General features: G+C 46.2%; 1 protein-coding gene across 1 annotated transcript in view; it reads left to right on the forward strand.

The window, feature by feature from the left end:
- Positions 1 to 19,220, forward strand: part of PLEKHG4 (pleckstrin homology and RhoGEF domain containing G4) — a 161,023-nt gene that overhangs the window by 64,622 nt on the left and 77,181 nt on the right. Inside the window, exons 7-10 of the mRNA XM_032788459.2 lie at positions 3,489 to 3,575; positions 7,742 to 7,858; positions 15,952 to 16,050; positions 18,356 to 18,504. Of these exons, the coding sequence (XP_032644350.2) occupies positions 3,489 to 3,575; positions 7,742 to 7,858; positions 15,952 to 16,050; positions 18,356 to 18,504 (452 nt within the window). The remainder of the gene's footprint in view (positions 1 to 3,488; positions 3,576 to 7,741; positions 7,859 to 15,951; positions 16,051 to 18,355; positions 18,505 to 19,220) is intronic.

Consider the following 19,220-nt stretch of genomic DNA (forward strand, 5'->3'; position numbering starts at 1 on the left):
GTTGCTCACGAAAGCTCATGCTGAAATAAATTTGTTAGTCTCTAAGGTGCCACAAGTACTCCTGTTCTTTTTGCAGATACAGACTAACATGGCTGCTACTCTGAAACCTGTCAAAAATCGATTGTGAGCTATGGGAAGTTTCCTTTGCCAGCCTCTTACCTGCTCAGATTCTGTCCTTCCCTTCCTAACCTCTTGTGAGCCAGTCCCTCCTTCTGCCTCATTCAACCTGCAAGTCGGAATTTGGTCTGGTCAACATTGTTCTGTTAACTTTTTTTCAACTGATCATTGAGCTTCTGACTAAACAACAACTGTTGCGGAAAGTGTCTGCTTTTCTTAAAAATATTCCATATTCTGTCAGGAGTACGGCCCTCAGCTGCGCCTGCTCGGTACTCCTGAAGCCCTAGGCAACCTGATTGGCTGAAGAAGCCCGCAGGCCAGTTCTTAAACCTAGCAGCAGCAACAGCTTGCTGGCTGTTCAATGCACATGCTCACTGACACTCTGCCTTCCTTGTCTCCCCAAGCCCTGCTCCTGCTGTGCTCCTCCATGGTTCCAGCCCACATCCTGCCCTGCACCCAGTTGTGTTCCCATCCTGCCTTCCCTGATTCCTGGTGATCCAGTACTGACTCTCGGCTCTGATTCCTGACTCCACCTGCACCTTTGGCTCTGGCGTTTGAATTCTGACTCTGATTCTGATCTTTGGTCCTGCTTCCTGGCTTTGGCCCTATCTCAACCCTGGGCTCTGGTGTCTAGATGCTGACCACTAGGCCTGACTCCTGCTCTGGCCACTAGGCCTGGCCACCGACAATCCTGTCTTCTGACATTTTCTTTTCTGGAAAACTAAAAAAATTTCAGTCTCTGACAGTTTTTGGATGAAAATTTATTAATTTTTCAATGAAAATTTGAAAATTTCCACAGGAACCCTCCTCCTCACGCACACCTTCTGATTATCTGTAATCATAATTCCAATTTTACAGCCTCAGCGTGTGTTCTCAGAAATTATTGGGTTGTCAGAACATTAGCATCGTGACCCTATTATGCAAGTAGCTAGGAGGAGGAGGAGAAGGGTGGTGGCGGGGAACTTAATTAAACATAAATGTTCAGTGCCACCAGCTGTCTTGAAATGATGGTTCATCTTCACCCACCTGCATTATCCAGCAAAGACACCAGTCAAATTCCAGGATGTCTGTACAGCTGTGACCTATGTCTCTCTCCCTGTCCTGTCCCCTCCCCGGTGATCTCCAGTTTTTACCCCAGTAATTCTGAACTAGTTGTGCTGTTCTGGCCTTTTCCTGACATTTGTCAGTGATCAAATGAAAAGGTGAACAAAAGATTCAGAAAAACCCCTGTATGCTTAGAAGGGACAATTGTTAGAATTGTATCCCACTCATACAAGGAGACCAAGGGGATGGAGTGAGGAGAGATCCTTCTTTAGCATAAGGAAAAGTTTGTTTCCTTGCCCAAAGATCTGCACTGCGGTTATGGCCCTTATATTTGTAGAATCCTGAATTGGGCCTCTGCACATTGGTCTTTAATTTCTCAATCAAAAGAAAGACCAAGAACTAGCTCAGTTAAGGGGAAGCACCTCTAGAACTCAAGACATCAGGCTTGGACCACCTCTTCCACCTTTCGCAGTGAGCTGAGGCAGAAGTGTGTTCTTAGAGCTGGCTCTCAAGCCATTAATGCAGAGTCAAGTTCAGCCTATGGGGTAGAAATGGGAGACTGTTAAAGCAATCTGCTGCGCCATTTGCTGGAGTTCATCATCCCCTGTGTTTTCCAGCAATTGCCTACTTTGTCTGCTTGTGCTGCTGCTCACTCTGGGTGTTGTGTCCTTAAAGGTCGTTGGAGAATACGGTTACAGAGTTCTCCTGTCAAAGGCTTGCTGGTCAATTGCATTTATTCTGGACAGATTGCAGCTGAAGCTATACAAAAAAAGAGTGTTTGCTGTCAGGGGGTTTCACTCATCACCAGGGCGCCTCCTCCTGGTTGCTCTGGGGATAAACTCTTTCCAGGTGCTGGACCCTCCTCTGGCAGTCCCTTCGCTTGTCTTCTCTCACCCTGTTGCACCTCTTGCCCCAGCAGCTGCAGCTTCTTGTTCATGAACTTGGCCCTCCCACCAGGTCACTATCGTCCTCCTTTCTGGGGTATCAAAGTCTTCCAAGGTGAATTGTCCCAGGCGATCTGTTCACTGCTGTCTGGTCCGTACTGTGTCCCGGTGGCTGGTAGAGAAACCTGCACCCACCCTCTCCACCAGGTTCCAGCTCAGGGCCCCTCTCAGCGGCCAAGGTCTGCCCTACTCCATACATTGCTGCTTTTCCTACCTTCCCAGCTCTCCCAGCTCTGGGTTTGCCAGGCCAGACTCCCTCCTCCCAGGGAGTAGCTGTAGGCTACCTGTATCTACAGCCCCAAACACACCTCCCTTCTCCCAGGGAGTGACTGCAGACTGCTTCCCTGCAGCCCTCTGCTGCGCTCAGCCCCTGGGCTTTAGACAGCCACCTTAACCTTTCCAGTGTTGTGTGGGTGGACACCTATCACAGTTGCTTATAATTTTACTTCTGGGGTCTTTTGGCTTTACCAGTCCAAAAACCCTCACAACTTAGCTTGGGCAAAGGCTTTTCTATACAGGCAAGTCGCATCTTAGTCGCATTAAAGATGCACGAATTCAGCTTTGCGCAGTCGGCAAAAACGGGGGAAAAAAAGAAAAATAACAATATAAAAACTGCATCTGTGGTGTGGATGATTCCGCCCGCCATTCAGCTCAGTGAGTTTCACTGTACGTGGTTTTTGCTTTACGCGCTAACCGCAGAACCGAACCCCCGTGTAAGATGAGATTTGCCTGTAGCCTTTTATTGGAAGAGCTCCTATTATTAGAACATTTGCTAAAATATGAAGCCTTCCCTGCTGCCCAAACCAAGCCATGGTTTGGTTAGTGACCCCGCTATTCACATAGTCTGTTTTCTTTACTCCTGTCTTAACTCTCTGGGCCTGTCTCTAACTTCCCTGTGGAATGTTCTCCCTGTGGAGGCCTCCTGCTGGAGCAGGAGAGAGAGAGTTTGAGGCCACAGCTGCCAGGACATCCTTGAATTTGGTGCTTCTGTCCATTAACGCTAATGGCTGGAGGAAATCCTTGGTACTGGGCTGGGGCAGTTAAGTAAAGAACACACATCTGCTGGCATTGTGGGGAAAATGCTACTTTTCAGTTAGGGGCAGTGCTCAGTGAAAAAGCAGCTTTTTTACTGCATCCAGGTAACCTGACTGTGCAGTGTTTCCCAGGGCTAACAGCTTGCAGAGCATGTTCCCTTTAGGGCAGATCCTCACCAACAGATATGACTACCTGCCCCTTCGGGGGAGACTGTGCCCTCCAGTTTGCAATTGCACCTATCTTTGAAGAAGGCAATGCAATCTCTTGTGTTGAAATAAAACTAATGGTACATACTCCTAAGCAATCCATCCAGCTCGTAAGAGATCTGTGCTCTGTTCTCTGTTACAGGACATGGTTCCTCACTGCATTCACGGAGTTCTGCTGCTTGTTGAAAGAGATCTCACTTTTCGGATGGAGAAGCCGACAACAGTGCAGGTAATGGAAGCATTCATGCAGGAACTGCTGGGGAGCTCCTGAGACTTGTGTTAACCCTCTGAACAGTGAGCTCTCTGTGCACTAATGTACGTTCATTCTCACTTGAAATCTCTGTAGTGCTGCTCTCTGTTTTATGGTGATGGTCTCTCTTTCCGATGTGATATTTAAGGAGCTAAAAATGTTTATTAATTGAGTAGATCTTTTATTGCCAAGTCCATCACTCTCTCATATGCCCATGAATGTCAGGATACCAGAAAGCTCTTTGATAAGACTCTAGCAGGAAGGATGCAGTGGGGAGTTGTGCACAATGAACACTGACTTGAGAACTTTTCAGGCCCTGTTGTCAACAACAGGCTAAATCCCCCAATGGGGCAGCATTGCTGTTGTGCTCAGCTGAGCACTCCTACAAGGGGAAGAGAGGACACTAAGGATGGGGAACATCAATACCCTTTTCAGTGGTGGAGTGTCTGTTCTCTTCCCTGCCAGTTCTGACTGCCCCAGCTGTGGGGAATCGTCAGACCTAGGTCCTGGAAGTCCTGGTTGCTGATGACTATGTTTCAGAGCTGTTGTCTGGCTTTGGTGTCTCCGGGGGGGTGCTACCTCCCCAGCTGGCACTCACATTGGGATGTCTGGGAAGGCACTTCCTCCACTAATGCCACTCCCTCGTACTCCCGCTGTCCCAGAGGAAATACAGGCCCCTTCTGTGGTCATGGCCCAGCTGGACTTCCCAGTGGCTTCCCTGAGACTTTGACCTGGGCGTGGGCGGAGTGAGGACTTTAGGAAAAGGCCCCATGATTTCATCACACAGAGGTAGAAAATGAGTAATTTTAATGGCCAAGTTATGTTCTCAGCCCCAAGTCAGGGGCTGACACTGGAATCACAGAGTGGAATTCTCTGGCTGTATTATGCAGGAGGTCAGACATGAGGTTCTCACAACAAAAATTTTGGTGGCCTCAAAGTGCAGCCACCAACTCTTGCTGGTGGCTACACTGACAATTTTTCCTAAAATACTTAATTAACTTTAGGAGAAACAAATAAATATGCACATATACTTGTCCAAATCATTGTCATTTATTTATGCAGGGTTTTTTCAGACTCAGTAATGAAAATAATTTACAGTTGTCGCTATCCTGTACTGGACCTAAACAGAATAGAAACACAAATAAGGTGCTTTGCATGTTCTTGTCTTTTTGTTGTTGTTTCTTTTGCTTTTTTGGTTGCACTTTGTTTCTTCTTCTAAGACTTGCTATCTGGTAAGTCTTCTGCTGTGAAAAGTGATATTTGTACGTTTGTTAATATCATTTTCACAGCAGACTTACTCAGCCCCGGCAAGCCCTGGGACAAATTTAAGTCCTGAATGCTTGTGGACCTGGGAGAGGAGCCACTGCTTTGTGCCCCCCCCGTCACAGGCCAGGTGACTGTGGCCGCAAGGAAAGGCCCTGGTGGCCGCATGCGGCTGCATTTGAGAAACACCGGGTTAGATGCAGCCCCTCCTGGCCTTGAACTCTGTGGCGGAGGCGCTGTTCTGTGACTCCAGGAAGCTCAGCACAGAAAGGTCCAACGGAGGGAGGGGCGTTTTAAAGGAGTAGCTTAATATATTACTGATGGTTGCAAAATGTAAACCTCAAAATGTAGAAGATGCACAACGTGGCTAAGTTAGTGTGGCTGTTGGAAGCTTAACTTCTGCGTCCCCTCTCACCCGTAGTTCTGACTGTGCAACTGCAGCGTGACTTCAGTGAGTCAAAATTGATAGAGCAGCCTCCAAAAGTATATTATTTGTAGGGTGGTAGCAACACCTAGAGGGCCCAGTCAGGGGTGAGGCCCTGTCACCAGAGTTCCTTCCCCAGGGACCCCCTAAGGCTCTGGGCAGGGCCTAAGCACTCACCTGAGCCACTCTGTGCTCTTTGATGTCTGGGCATTTTTCCCACTGCAGTTCTGAGAGCCATCTGGTTGGGCCCCGAGTAGTCAGCCCCTTCTGGGGTTGTCAGTGAACAGAACAACAAGGGAAATAACACAACAGAATCATCCCAAAGCTGAGCTTAGGCTCTCTTCCTTCGGAGGGCGCTTGTTGGGCTGCGGTCCTAAACTGACTTCACAGGTAATAGAGGGGAATGGTTCCCTCTCCAGGTGAGTCAGCATTGGGGTCTCCTTTTCCTCAGGGAGGGTTCATTGAGGAGCTCCTGCCTTCAGCCAGCCCTCTCTCCAGGAGCTGAGGACTGGAGATCAGGTCAGGTCTGGTCTGGTGTGCCATCAGCTGAGCTGAGTTTCTGACTTTTAAGCTCTCACAAGTGTGATGGGGCAGAGCCCACGTTATCCTGTTAACCTGTGTTGCCCAGCACGGGGTTTGCTGCATAGCCCTTCACAGGACCCTTGTGCTGGACACTGTAGATACATGATATAGCAGGACAATCTCTGCTCCAAAGAGGTCACAATCTGAGTGTGGAAGACGCTCTCTGATTTGCCGGCAGGTGAGTGAGTGGAGTATTGGACGCGACATGTTGTCAGCACTCGGGTCAGACACCACCTCAGTTGTAAATGTCTAAGGAGCCAGGAAACCTGGGGTGAAGCAGTAGCCCCTTTGAAATCAAAGCTCCCATTGACTGCAGTGGAGCCAAGATTTCATCCAGGATCCCTACAGAAAAAGGTCCTGAATGTTCTGAGGTTCATTTGGGGAGAACTTGTTTTAATGTGGCTGTGTGTGCAGAGTGTTGCCATCTCTGGTTACAAAGAGAATGAGAAAAGGTGACAAGCCAGAGGCATTTGTTACCAGTCATTCACACATAAGGGGGCATTTGTGTGTGGGGGAGTGGGGGAGATGCAGAGTAAGGGATAGGGAGGTATATCTGTGTGAGTGAAAACACCCAAAGTAATGGATGGAAAAAAAGTTTTTTGAACAAGTGAAAGCTGCCAAATCCAAGGGGATCAGGAAGGTGCAGAACAGAGATTAATAAAGAAATTGGCATACAGCAGAATCAAAGGGAAAGTCACAGTTTTAATGAGAAAATGGAAACTTTGCAACTCTAGAGGAATGTTGGATGTTTGTGTCTGAATTTCTCACTCCCAGCCCAACACTGCAGGCTCTCTCAGCAGCTCTTATCCATTTTCTCTGTGGGTATTATGTTCCTTGGACGGCCCAGCTCAACTGCAGCCTCTAACCGGAGCAAGCTGAGGTGTATTGGATCTTGGGTACCCTCTAAGTGGCAAATGACTCCTGGCATAGATCGGAGGCGCACTGGGATTGGAGCGGAGAAGGTCTGCTGTGTTAGGATGCTTCGCTGGGCATTACTTTGGGAAACTTGTGGCCAGTTTTACAATCCCGCAGAAACTTCATAAACATGTATGAATCATACCATGCCATGTGACCATGGAAGGCAGAGATTTCCTCTGTCGCCACCAGATAATTTTGGCTTTGGAGGAATTCCTGGCTCCTTTCAAGCTTCCGTTTCACACTGCTTTGCTTCCAGTTTGCTCATTGAACTATAGAACGGGAAGCTAGTGAATTATTCTAAGATTGCTGAGCTTTTGTTTTTTCCTTCATATTGTGATTGGATTTCACGTACCTCCCCTGTGTGTGTAGAGGTTCAGGCTGTCATAGAGAGCTGGGATCTCATTAGCCCTGCTGGAAAGTGGTTCACTAGAGAGACATTCACCTTACTTATTCCCTTCCCCTCATATTGTATGCCTACACTGCAAAAAAAGGTGTGTTCTTCACTCAGGTTAGCCAACGATCAATGGCTATTAGCCAGGATGGGCAGGGATGGTGTCTCTAGCCTCTGTTTGCCAGAAGCTGAGATTGGGTGACAGGGGATGGATCACCTGATGATTCCCTGTTCTGTTCATTCCCTCTGAAGCACCTGGCATTGGCCACTTTGGTCTGACCCAGTATGGCCGTTCTTCTGTTCTAACTCAGGTTAAAATAGCACTGAAGACACAGCAACTCGGCTTTTATCCTCGGCTGATGCCTATAAGGGAAGCCTGGGGTTGAACTCGAGCTACTAACCTGAGTTAAAAGCTGAGTTGCTGTGTCTTCACTGCTGTTTTAATGCATGTTATCTAACCCGAGCTAAGAACATTCCTTTTCTGGCAGTGTAGACATGACACTCTCAACTCGTCGGTGCTCCTTTCTGCAGGCAGACGTGATGCAGATGTGCTTTTTTTCTTCTCAGATTGAACTTCTCCCCTCAATGAAGTCCCTCCACAAGCACATAGACAGCACGCAGCTGCCACTGGAATTGGATGGAGCCTTCCCTTACTGCCATCGGGACTGGTTAAGCTTTCGCATGGTGAGTGAGACGTGAAACAGTCTTTAAATTTGCTGCTTCTAGGATTATGGCCAGATTTCCCATACACCATAGAGGAAAAACTTATAATTAACTGGGTTAGTGCAAGGTCTAACAGCAAATAAATATGAAACTTACCAAAGACGGGAGAGGTGAAGTTCCGGTTCCCCTGATAGCCATGTCTCAGCTGCACTGTGCATGTCTGCATGGCCATATTTGTCTCGTGTTGGTGTTGATGGATGTGCCAAGTGTCCAGAGCAGCGTGGCTATGGGAACCATAACCTTGAATGTCTTAATCTGTGTGTGTTTAAGAATGTGATTGCCAGAGGGAGCAGTGGATGCATGAGAATCTGCAGGGCTGGACCCTGGGAGGAACTGGGCTATTGATGCCTCCGCATTGCCGCTAGAGGCTTAGATTAGGCAGCTACAAGAGGACCCTGTGAAGCTAGACACGGCAGGGCCTGAGTGGCGGCCCCTCACTGCCCACTGGTTGGCCAGTACTAGTGTATAAGCCGTGATAGGGAGCTGTCTGAGCAACAACACTGACTGCTTGCCTGCTTCTGCTCCGGGCCTTGCTTGCTATAAACCCCAGACTCCAGCTTCTGGCCCTGGTTTGTCCTTGCCTTTGCTATTTTACTGCTGCCTGTAGCTTGGTGCCTGGTCCCCACTTCCCGGGATCCTGACCCTGCGACTTCTCTCCCAATCGCAACTTAGCAGCTGACCGGGGCACATGGGCTGCCCACGGCCTGACCCTGACAGGAGGGAGCAGGATCGTTGCAGCCCTCTGCAGGGAGGGGAGACAGATTCCTTCCTCCTTGTACACTCCCAGGTCTCCAGGGCAGGAACTCTCCTGAAGTTTGTCTCATTCATCAGTGATTAGAATAATGTCACCACTTAACAAATAATAATTTTAATAATAAACATTTCAAAGTGATCAGAGTTAGTTAGAATTCTGTTATTTTGGAGCCAGATTTCCTGGAATATATAAAAAATTGCCTATTGAGGACTATGCTCCTGGCATTTGTAAAGCTTTAGAACACAGGTGCTGGAGTTCTTAGAGGAAATGCCTAAATTGGCTGAGAACACCCCTGTCCTCCAGCACTGGTGATTGACAGGTTGTTCCAAACTTGCCACCACATTCCACCTCAGGAGCCAAGCAGGGAGCTTCAGTTCCTTTGTGCCACATGCTTCAGGGTATTCCTGTGTCAATAAGAGCCACATCTGCAGTAGTACCGTTAGGTGTGATTCAGCACGTTCAGGTATGGTGGGGGGGGTTCATTTCCTTTCATCTGTGACTCCCTGCAAGGATCATCAGCAGTGTCCACAAATGGGCAGTGTCTCCATTTGCGTTTGATTTGACGAACTGTGTTTGGGACGGTGTCAATTTCATGGTTTCTGCTTCCACGGGTTTCTGCCTTGTTTCTGCCCTGATGTTATTGGGCAGGGCGCAATGTAGCAATGCCTAAATGCTGAACTGTCTATCTAGATGTCACAGATGATATTGCTGTGCCTCTGAGGCTGTCTCTCTTCATTTCAGCTTGCTTCAAATATAAGGCGATCAGAAACATCATCATTAAAGTTCTCTTCCCTCCCCGTATAGAATCGTGAAATCATGGAACTGTAGGGCTGGAAGGGCCCTCGAGAGGTCATCTAGTTCTGCCCCACACACGGTGGCTGGGCCAATTAAACCTAGACTCTCTCTGGCAGGTGTTTGTCCAACCTGTTCTTAAAACCACCAATGACGGGGATTCCACCGCCGCCCTGTTCCAGAGCTTAACTGCCCTGAGAGTTAGAAGGTTTTTTCTAGTATCTGAACCTGCCTTGCTGCAGATTAAACCCATTCCGTCTTGTCCTACCTTCAGTAGACATGGAGAACAATTCATCACGATCCTCTTTGTAATAGCCCTTAGCACATTTGAAGGCTGTTACTAGATCCACCCTCAGTCTTCTTTCCTCAAGACTAAACATGCCCAGTTTTTTTTGCCCTTTCCTCAGAAATCAGGTTTTCTGAACCTTTTCTCATTTTTGTTACTCTCTTCTGGACTCTTAATTTGTACATGTGTGGTGCCCGGAATTGGACACAGTACTCCAGCTGAGGCCTCACCAATGCCAAGTAGCGTCATACAATTATCTCCTAGGTCTTACATACGTCACGGGTTGGATCACAGAAACCCCTGTGGAACTGCCACCTGATGTGCCTAGACTACCTCTGAGCCCGTTTTCCTTGCCAGCTTGGGACTTCAGTACCTTGCCACATTTGAGCCAGACATGCCAGCCTGCTGTAAACACAGATCCAAGTCTGAACTACGTCCCCCACAAGCTGCAGGCTTAACTGAAAACAACTTAAGAAATGGTCCTGTCTCCAGCACTCAGATACCCAGCTCCCAATGGGGTCCAACCGCCTCAAATTTCTGTTTTACCCTATATAAAGCTTACACAGGGTAAACTCATAAATTGTTCGCCCTCTATAACACTGATGGAGAGAGATGCACAGCTGTTCTCTCCCCCCCCCCCGGTATTAATATAGACTCTGGGTTAATTAATAAATAAAAAGTGATTTTATAAAATACAGACAGTAGGATTTAAGTGGTTGCAAGTAGTAACAGACAGAACAAAGTGAATTACTAAGTAAAATAAAATAAAACATGCAAGTCTAAGCCTAACACAGCAGGAAACTAAATAAAGCTTCTTTGACTGACTAACCTCCTTCTAGTCTGGGTCCAGCAATCACTCTCATCCCTGTAGTTGCTGTCCTTTGTTCCAGTTTCTTTCAGGCATCCTTTGGGGTGGAGAGGCTGTCTCATGAGCCAGCTGAAGACAAAATGGAGGGGTTTCTCAGGGGCTCATATAGCCTCCCTCTTGTGGGTGGACACCCCTCTCTCCCCTGTGTAGAATTAGAGCTACAAGATAGAGTTCTGGAATCACATGGGCAAGTCACACATCCATGCATGACTCAGTTCTTTACAGACTAACGCTATGTTAGCCTGAATGTTCTCAGGAAAGCTCAGATGTGGATTGGCGTCTATCAAGGTCTTTCGTTGGCCAAGTACTTCCATTTACTTGAATAATCTCTTTGCACTATGTTGACCAAATCTGCCTTAGGTGCTTTCTACAGCAAACACTTTAAATACAAGCATAGAGCGTTATAAAATATATATATAAAAATGATGCATGCGTACGAATAGGATGAATACATTCAGTAGATATGTTACTGAGATGTTACATGGCATATGTAGCATCGAACATGTTCCAGTTATATCATATTTACATTCATAAGCATATTTCTATAAAACATTACGGGGTGCAATGTCACAACATACACCACTCCTCTCCATCTATGCCAGAATGATATTCATCTTTTTTTGCAGCTGCATACTGAATTTGCGATCCAAAATAACCCCCAGAACCTTTACAGCAGTGCCACCACCAGCCCCTTACTCTGTGCTCTGTAGTTGTGCTTTTGATTTTGTTTTTCTTCCTGCATGCAGAGCTGTGCACTTGTCTTTATTGAATTTCATCCCGTGCTTTCAGACCAGTTCTCTAAATTGTCAGGGTTGTTTTGAATTCTAACGCTGACCTCCAAAGTTCCCTCCCAGCTTGGCATCGTCTGCAGGTTTGGTAGGCACACTCTCCACTCCATTATGCCAGTCATGAGTGAAAATATCGAATGGTTCTGGACCCAGGACTGACCCCTGCAGGATCCCACTAGATACACCCTCCCAGTTTGACAGCGAGCCATTGAGAACCACTCTTTGAGTACAGTCTTTATCAGTTGTGTTCCCACATTGTAGTAATTTCTTGTAGAACAGATTTCTCTAGTTTCATTATGAAAATGTCATGTGGGACTGTGTCCAAAGCCTTACCAAAATATCAGGGGTAGCCTTGTTAGTCTGTGTCCACAAGAACAACGAGTCCAGTGGCACCTTAAAGACTAACAGATTTATTTGGGCATAAGCTTTCGTGGGTAAAAAACCCACTTCTTCAGATGTATGGAGTGAAAATTACAGACTAGAATATTAAACACCTCGGCTGTCTTGATTTTTATCAGTTATTAACTCTTCTTCCCTGCTATGGAGAGGACTCCACTTTCCTTGTTATTTAAATACATTAGGAGCAAGAGAAATACACTTCTCTTATTACCTTTTATTTCCCTTGCTAGGTGTAATTCATTTTGTGCCTTGGCCTTTCTGATTTTGTCCCTACACGTTTGTGCTATTCTTTATACTCCTCTTCAGCAACTTGTCCATGTTTCCACTTTTTGTAGGATTCCTTTTTGGTTTTCAGGTCACTAAAGAGCTCCTGATGGAGGCATATTGGCCTCTTACTTTTCTTCCCATCCTTTGTGTTGGGATAATTTGCTCTTGTGCCTTTAATTTTTGTCTCCCTGAGAAAGTTCTAGCTCTCTTGAACTTCTTTCTCTGATTTTCTTCCCATAGGACTGTTCCTACTAGATCTCTGAGTTTGTTAGTCTGTTGGTTTTTTAAGTCCATTGTCCTTATTCTGCTGCTCTCACTCCTTCCTTTCCTTAGAAGGATGAAATCTATTATTTCATGATCACTTTCATTCAAATTGTCTTCTGCCTTCAGATTCCCCACCAATTCCTCCCTGTTAGAAGCAAGTCTAAAATAGTTGTCTCCCTCATTATCTCCTCCACCTTCTGAAACAGAAAATTGTCCGCAGTATGTTCGAAGAATGTATTGGATATGAGACATGGTGAGGAGTAGCTAGGGAAATACCTGGAAATAAAGAATCTGGGGAAGAATACTGGAGTTCAGGGCCACCTCTTGTTTCACATTTCTTACATTTTAAAGTCAATATCTTTCCCAAAGCTGTAGCTGAGGGGGGAGTTCATGAAGGAATTCGACAGCACAGAGCTGGTAATCGATGCACTGAATGTGTCCGTGACCCAAGTGATAAATGTCTGTAGCTCTGCAACCACATGTCAAACACTATTTATTTAACATCTCTGATGAGCTCACCTGCTTCCTGCTCACTAATCCGTCTCCGGCGGGGCTGCTCACAACATTCCAAACCTGGGAGCAGCTTCAAATAGCTCCTCATTCTTTACAAAAATAAGAACCTGCCTGTGAATGTGGAATTTGCCCCCAGTTTTCACTGGTTATAGGCTGACGACAACAGTATTCAGACCTGGATCAATGACACTTTTAAGGGGCAATATCTCATGAACCACCATTGTCCCAGAGGAGAGCTGAGAATGCAGGTTTTCTATGGTATAAATCATTTGAATCTAGTTCTAGAAGTTTGCCAGGTGTCAGGCCTTAAAATTGTATCGCCCTGATGTGTGGAATAACTAACTTACATCATGTATAGAAGTCTTAAATGTGTATTCTATTTTTTCTATCACTCCAGGGTCCATACATTATAGCTGAGGCAATTTAGCTTTCCCAGTGGAAGGATATGAAAACTATTCTTTCTGAAACAAATCCAGATCTTAAAAGAATGTTACTAAAATCCCTCTTCTCTAAATCTTGGCACAAACAAAATCCATAGTAGCTTGGAGTGGGAATAAATTAGGTTTGTATTGGACCTGCTGTGGGATGACCTATTTCAATTCCTGGTTTGGTCACTTGTGGCTAATGCGGCCATCCCATACTCAAGACATGAAAAGCTTAATACCTTACTTGTATGTGGTGGTGTTGTAGCCATGTTGATCCCAGGACACTAGAGAGACAAGATGGGTGAGATAATATCTTCTATTGGATCAATTTCTGTTGGTGAGAGAGACAAGCTTTCAAGATTAGGGCCTGATGAAATGCATCCTAGAATACTCAAGGAGCTAACAGAGGAGGTATCTGAGCCTCTAGCTATTATCTTTGGAAAATCATGGGAGACGAGAGAGATTCCAGAAGACTGGAAAAGGGCAAATATAGTGTCCATTTATAAAAAAGAGAAATAAAAACAACCCAGGAAACTACAGACCAGTTAGTTTAACTTCTGTGCCAGAGAAGATAATGGAGCAAGTAATAAAGGAAATCATCTGCAAACATTTGGAAGGTGGTAAGGTGATTGATAGGGAATAACCAGCATGGATTTGTTAAAGAACAATTTGTCAAAACAATTTCTATAGCTTTCCTTTGATAGGTAATGACAGATCTTTGTGGATAAGAGAAGCGGTGGATGTGGGATACCAGACTTTAGTAAGGCATTTGATATGGTCTCGCATGATATTTATCTCGATAAACTAGGCAAATACAATTTAGATGGGGTACTATAAGGTGGGGTGCATAACTGGCTGAGCACCGTACTCAGAGAGTAGGTTGTTAATGGTTCCCAATCCTGCTGGAAAGGTATAACAAGTGGGGTTCCTCAGGGGTCTGTTTTGGGCTGGCTCTGTTCAATATCTTCATCATGACTTAGATGTTGGCTTAGAAAGTACTGCTTATTAAGGTTGCAGATGATACCAAACTGGAGGGATTGCAACTGCTTTGGAGGACAGGGTCATAATCAAATGATCTGGACAAATTGGAGAAATGGTCTGAGGAACCGGATGAAGTTTAATAAAGACAAATGCAAAGTGCTCCACTTAGGAAGGAACAATCAGTTTCACACGTACAGACTGGAAGAGACTGTCTAGGGAGGAGTATGGCAGAAGATGGCTAGGGGTTATAGTGGACCACAAGCTAAATATGAGTCAACAGTGTGATGCTTTGCAAAAAAGCAACTGATTCTGGGATGCATTAACAGGTGTGATAGTGAGCAAGACACGGGAGTTTTCTTCGCTCTACTGCGCTGGTCAGGCCTCAATGGAGTATTGTGTCCAGTTCTGGGCACCGCATTTCAAGAAAGATGTGGAGAAGTTGGAGAAGGTCCAGAGAAGAGCAACAAGAATGATTAAAGGTCTGAGACATGACCTATGAAGGAAGGCTGAAGAATTGGGTTGTTTAGTTTGGAAAAGAGAAGACTGAGAGGGGTCATGATAGCAGTTTTCAGGTATCTAAAAGGGTGTCATCAGAGGAGGGAGAAACTTGTCACCTTAGCCTCTACTGATAGAACAAGAAGCAATGGGCTTAAACTGAGATGGGAGATTTAGGTTGGACATTAGGAAAAAGTTCCTAACTGTCAGGGTGGTTAAGCACTGGAATAAATTGCCGAGGGAGGTTGTGGAATCTCCATCTCTGGAGATATTTAAGAGTAGGTTAGATAAATGTCTATCAGGGCTGGTCTAGACAGTATTTGGTCCTGCCATGAGAGCAGGGGACTGGACTCAATGACCTCTCGAGATCCCTTCCAGTCCTAGAGTCTATGAATCTATGAATCTATTACACAGAGATCTCCAGGTCTGACCTGAAGATATTACCTCACCCACCTTGTCTCTCTCATACCACAGTGTCACAGGTCCCATTTGAACACCCCTTCCTGGCTACCACTGGACTGCTGTGAGGGAACCCAAGCCTCTGGATCCCAGGTGTTTTAAACCTCTGGAGCCTAAATGGAGCCCAACCATTGCCCAGTCTTTGGGGTCCATAGGCACAGCCTCAGGGTGCAGACCCTGTATCTGTCACCCCGCAGTGAGAACTTGCTGCCCAACCCTTGCTTCACTGCTGACCCTTCAGACTCCCCCATAGGGGTGAGCCTCCTGGGTTACAGCTGAAATGTTGCAGGAGGCATGGGGCATATAACACGCAGAGACTTCTCACCGGAATCTAGCATCATTGCTCTCTTACTTGACAGCTAGAGCACAAGCAGTACAGCTCATATACAGCACAACCAACCCTAACTGCAGTGCCCCTCAATAGCTCATCCTTCTCTGGGGAGTCCTGGGTGACCATTGGTGGTTCAGGAAGGCAGGCAGGGTCCCCTGACTCATGAGGATTGTACTTCTTGGGTTGCTTCTTCCTCTTGGAGTCTTTCAGCCCAGCTTTCCATGATCCAACAGCTTTCATAAGAGCAACTTTGTTGTATTAACCGGAATACGTAAGTTTCACAGACAGAGCCCTGAACCCATCATACACCATGCCGTCGCTCCACTCAAGATTTCCACCACTCCCTATAGCTCCCTGCAAGCTGCTGTTTCTCTTCTGCTGCGAAGAAAACCATGCTGACAGTAACCTCTGCCTTGTTCCTTTCCCCTTCAGAAACTGGAGCATTTGCTACAAGGATGTCAGGGCGCTTGTGCTTTCCTGCAGGGGGCCATTCAGAGGGTGGAGTCCTGTAGATTACCAGAAAGAGCTGAGGTAAGTGTTGTCTTCTAGTGCCAGACAAAGGCACAACAAGCAGGATGCTAGACAGGGGCTGCCAGGCTGAAATTTTAATGCTATAATGGCAGCTCATGCTAAATGCTGCATTTTAAAAAAATTTAATACTCAAATTCTCAGTAAATTAGGGCAGAGCAAAGATCTTAAAGTTAAACAACTGGTGTCCGAATGGCTAACTGTTTGTATGGAGATTGGGAAGATGGAACTTCATATCTGGGTTAGAGAAAAATGGATTAAAAAGAGCAATTAAATTTTGCCCTCAAAGTAAAGTCACATTGACGTAGGTTAGCTCTCTGCATCCTGGGCCTAATCCGAGGCCCCTCCCTCTCTAGCAGTGAGCTGGCTATTGTAATGTTTGCTCTGGGGCTCAGATTTCTAAAGAGAAGAAGTACAGAAAAGAACTGGGCGAGACTAGACGCATATAGAGACAAAATCCAGTGTTGTGAAAAGGACATGCCAAAAGGGACTAAGATCTCCATGCTGCCATGGAAGAGGACCTGGAAGAAAGAGGGAAACCCAGCAGTGGAGCATCATGAAGGCTTTTCCAGGGTTAATTTGTAACTTTCTTTCCATTCCTCTCTGGATGCACTTTTGCTTAAAAGCTCATTCTTATTGTTCTTTTCCCTGTTACAATAAGCAGACCCAGTCTGGTGTCTGGCCATGAGTTGGTTGGTATTACTCCCATCTATGTAACCTCATCATTGTCCCAGTGCTGGGGGAGATTTCCACTAAATCAGCTTTGCGATGATATGCCAGTGTGGTTTGTAATGGGATTTCTAGCTGTTAAGGGAAGATACATTTGAGTAAAGTGAGTCTCTGATGACCATCTTCATGTCCAAAGAGAGTACTGATTTGTCTGCAATAAGTGCCTTGGTGCTGTCATCATTAGAAACCCCTCAGGGAAGGGCATTGTTCTGAGGGGTGTCATCTCATTGGTCTTTCTGAAGAGCCTGCTGCCTGACCAGAGGAAAGGAGTTAACTGATGAGATATTGATTTCAGTGGGAAAGAAAGCAGTGCCGTACAGTCCATATCCTTTCCAGTCTGTGCTTTCAAGGACAGAGAGAGGGGGTGGCAGGTGTACGATAAAAGGAAGGCAAGGAGAACAGGACAAATTGTTCTCTCTGCAGTTACCATTCAATAGCTTAGAAATTCAATTAACCATGCCAGTCAAATGGAAGCTAGTTTAGAGTGAGGAAAGATCAGGCCTTGCCAGAAGGCAAATGTGAAACAAAGAGCCTTTAATTACAGCACTGTGCCTGTCACTTGTTCCCAAGATTTATTGTCATGGCGGTTGACATCTAAAACTACAAAATCCTGTCTAGGAGACAACCTCTTCTAAGGCTTGTTTGTACAAGAGCTTGTTGGGTTTGACACTGGTAAAATGGACACTGAAAAAATCTCCCTCCTTCTCTCGAGTGTAATTCTGCAGCTGTAGAAAACCTTGCATCAGTATGACTCTGCAGTGATAACTTTCTCTTACTAAGCCCAAAATGTGTTTTCAAGGTACACTTGAGTTATACCAATCTATGTAACCCTGTCATTGTGCAAGCAGCTAAAATGTATTGCCAGGCATCCTGTCCTCCAGCAGAGAGTGTGAAAGATGCTGTACCAGATCTTTCCTCCTCCTGCATGCGCATCCACCAACACCATGTGCAGAGGCGGCTCCAGGCACCAGCATGCCAAGCACGTGCCTGGGGTGGCAAGCCATGGGGGGCGCTCTGCCGGTCGTCGCGAGGGTGGCAGGCAGGTTGCCTTCGGCGACATGCCTGTGGAGGGTCCGCTGGTCCCGCACTGGTGTGCCACTGAATCCGCGGGACCGGGGACCTCCCGCAGGCAAACCGCCGAAAGCAGCCTGCCTGCTGTGCGTGGGGCGGCAAAATACCTAGAGCCGCCCCTGACCATGTGCCATCAGAGATGAACCTGTTGCCAGTACTTGGGGTGCAGTGAGGTCCATCACTTGGAGATGATGGGCTATCATGCAATGGCTTTGGGTAGCAAAATGAGGATGAGCTGGAAGGCTTCTCTTTGTAGAGTCAAATCAGTCAGACGAATGCTGTGAGCAAAACACCACTATAACATTGTTCTTGGCAGCCTGGACAGACAGGCTGTGGACTGAAAGGGCAATGGGGACTGAATTTCCCCCTCCAGCGTTTAGGGAGGAGGCTTTTCAAGGGTAGGGTTGAGAGGTACCATTGGGGCAGGATATGTTTTCTTTGTTCTGCTAATGCCCATACATTGTAACAGCTAAATAACTGTATTTGCTTTGCTCTTCTAACTCCTTAGGATGCCGGTGTTTTGTTGAGGAATTATAGGCAATTAATGAAGAACGTCCTTGATGACACGCGGCTGGTTAAACTGCAGCTGGAGGGTGGAGCTCTTCTGGCTAGGCTGAGGAAGGAGGATTCCTGTGTTACCGTCACTGAGGACTACAGGTGAGTCCGTGGGAAGGCAGGGAAGAAGGAGAGGAAGTCAAACAAAGGCAGACAGAGACTGTTTGTGGGAAAAGGTTAAAAAGCTCTACAAGCAAAAAGTCCCCGTGCAATTCCCGCTTTGACGGGTGTTTGGGGAAAACAGCAGAAATTAAGAATGTGGTGAATATACTTTTTTCTGATTTTTTTTTTTTTTCAAATACCAAAAACCGTCTTGTCTTTTTAAAATTCCTGCTGACCTGCAGGGTAGATTCCTCTAGATAACACTGAGCTCCATTTTAAAACCAAACCCTTTCCTGTGCAGGGGTAGACTGCTCCTGTCCAGAATTACGCTTGGATTTCTTCTGCATACCACAAATGTCTTACAAAATTGCCTTAAGTGGTGATTCCAGCAGTGTTTATATGTTAAATTAACACAGCTTCAAACTAAACTAAAACAGCTTCTTTCACTAGAGATTTTCTGGCCTCTATATAATCGTATATTTTCTGCTGCGCTGAGGTCTGGTCTCCTTGCCTGTAGCTGCAGTTTGCACCCATAAGTGATGTTCCTTGCATGAGTGCGTCATGAAATCAATTGTGGCACAAATGTCAGTAGTGGCAGTTCTCTCAGATTTGCACCTCTCTTTTGCATTATTATTGTTCACTAGTAGCTGAAAGTCTGGGCTGTGGCCCCGTGTTTGACAGTTGGGCCAAGCAATCCGCTCTGTGCTGTCTCCCTC

Source organism: Chelonoidis abingdonii, chromosome 19 (genome assembly GCF_003597395.2).
Source record: "Chelonoidis abingdonii isolate Lonesome George chromosome 19, CheloAbing_2.0, whole genome shotgun sequence".
NCBI classification, from domain to species: Eukaryota; Metazoa; Chordata; order Testudines; family Testudinidae; genus Chelonoidis; species Chelonoidis abingdonii.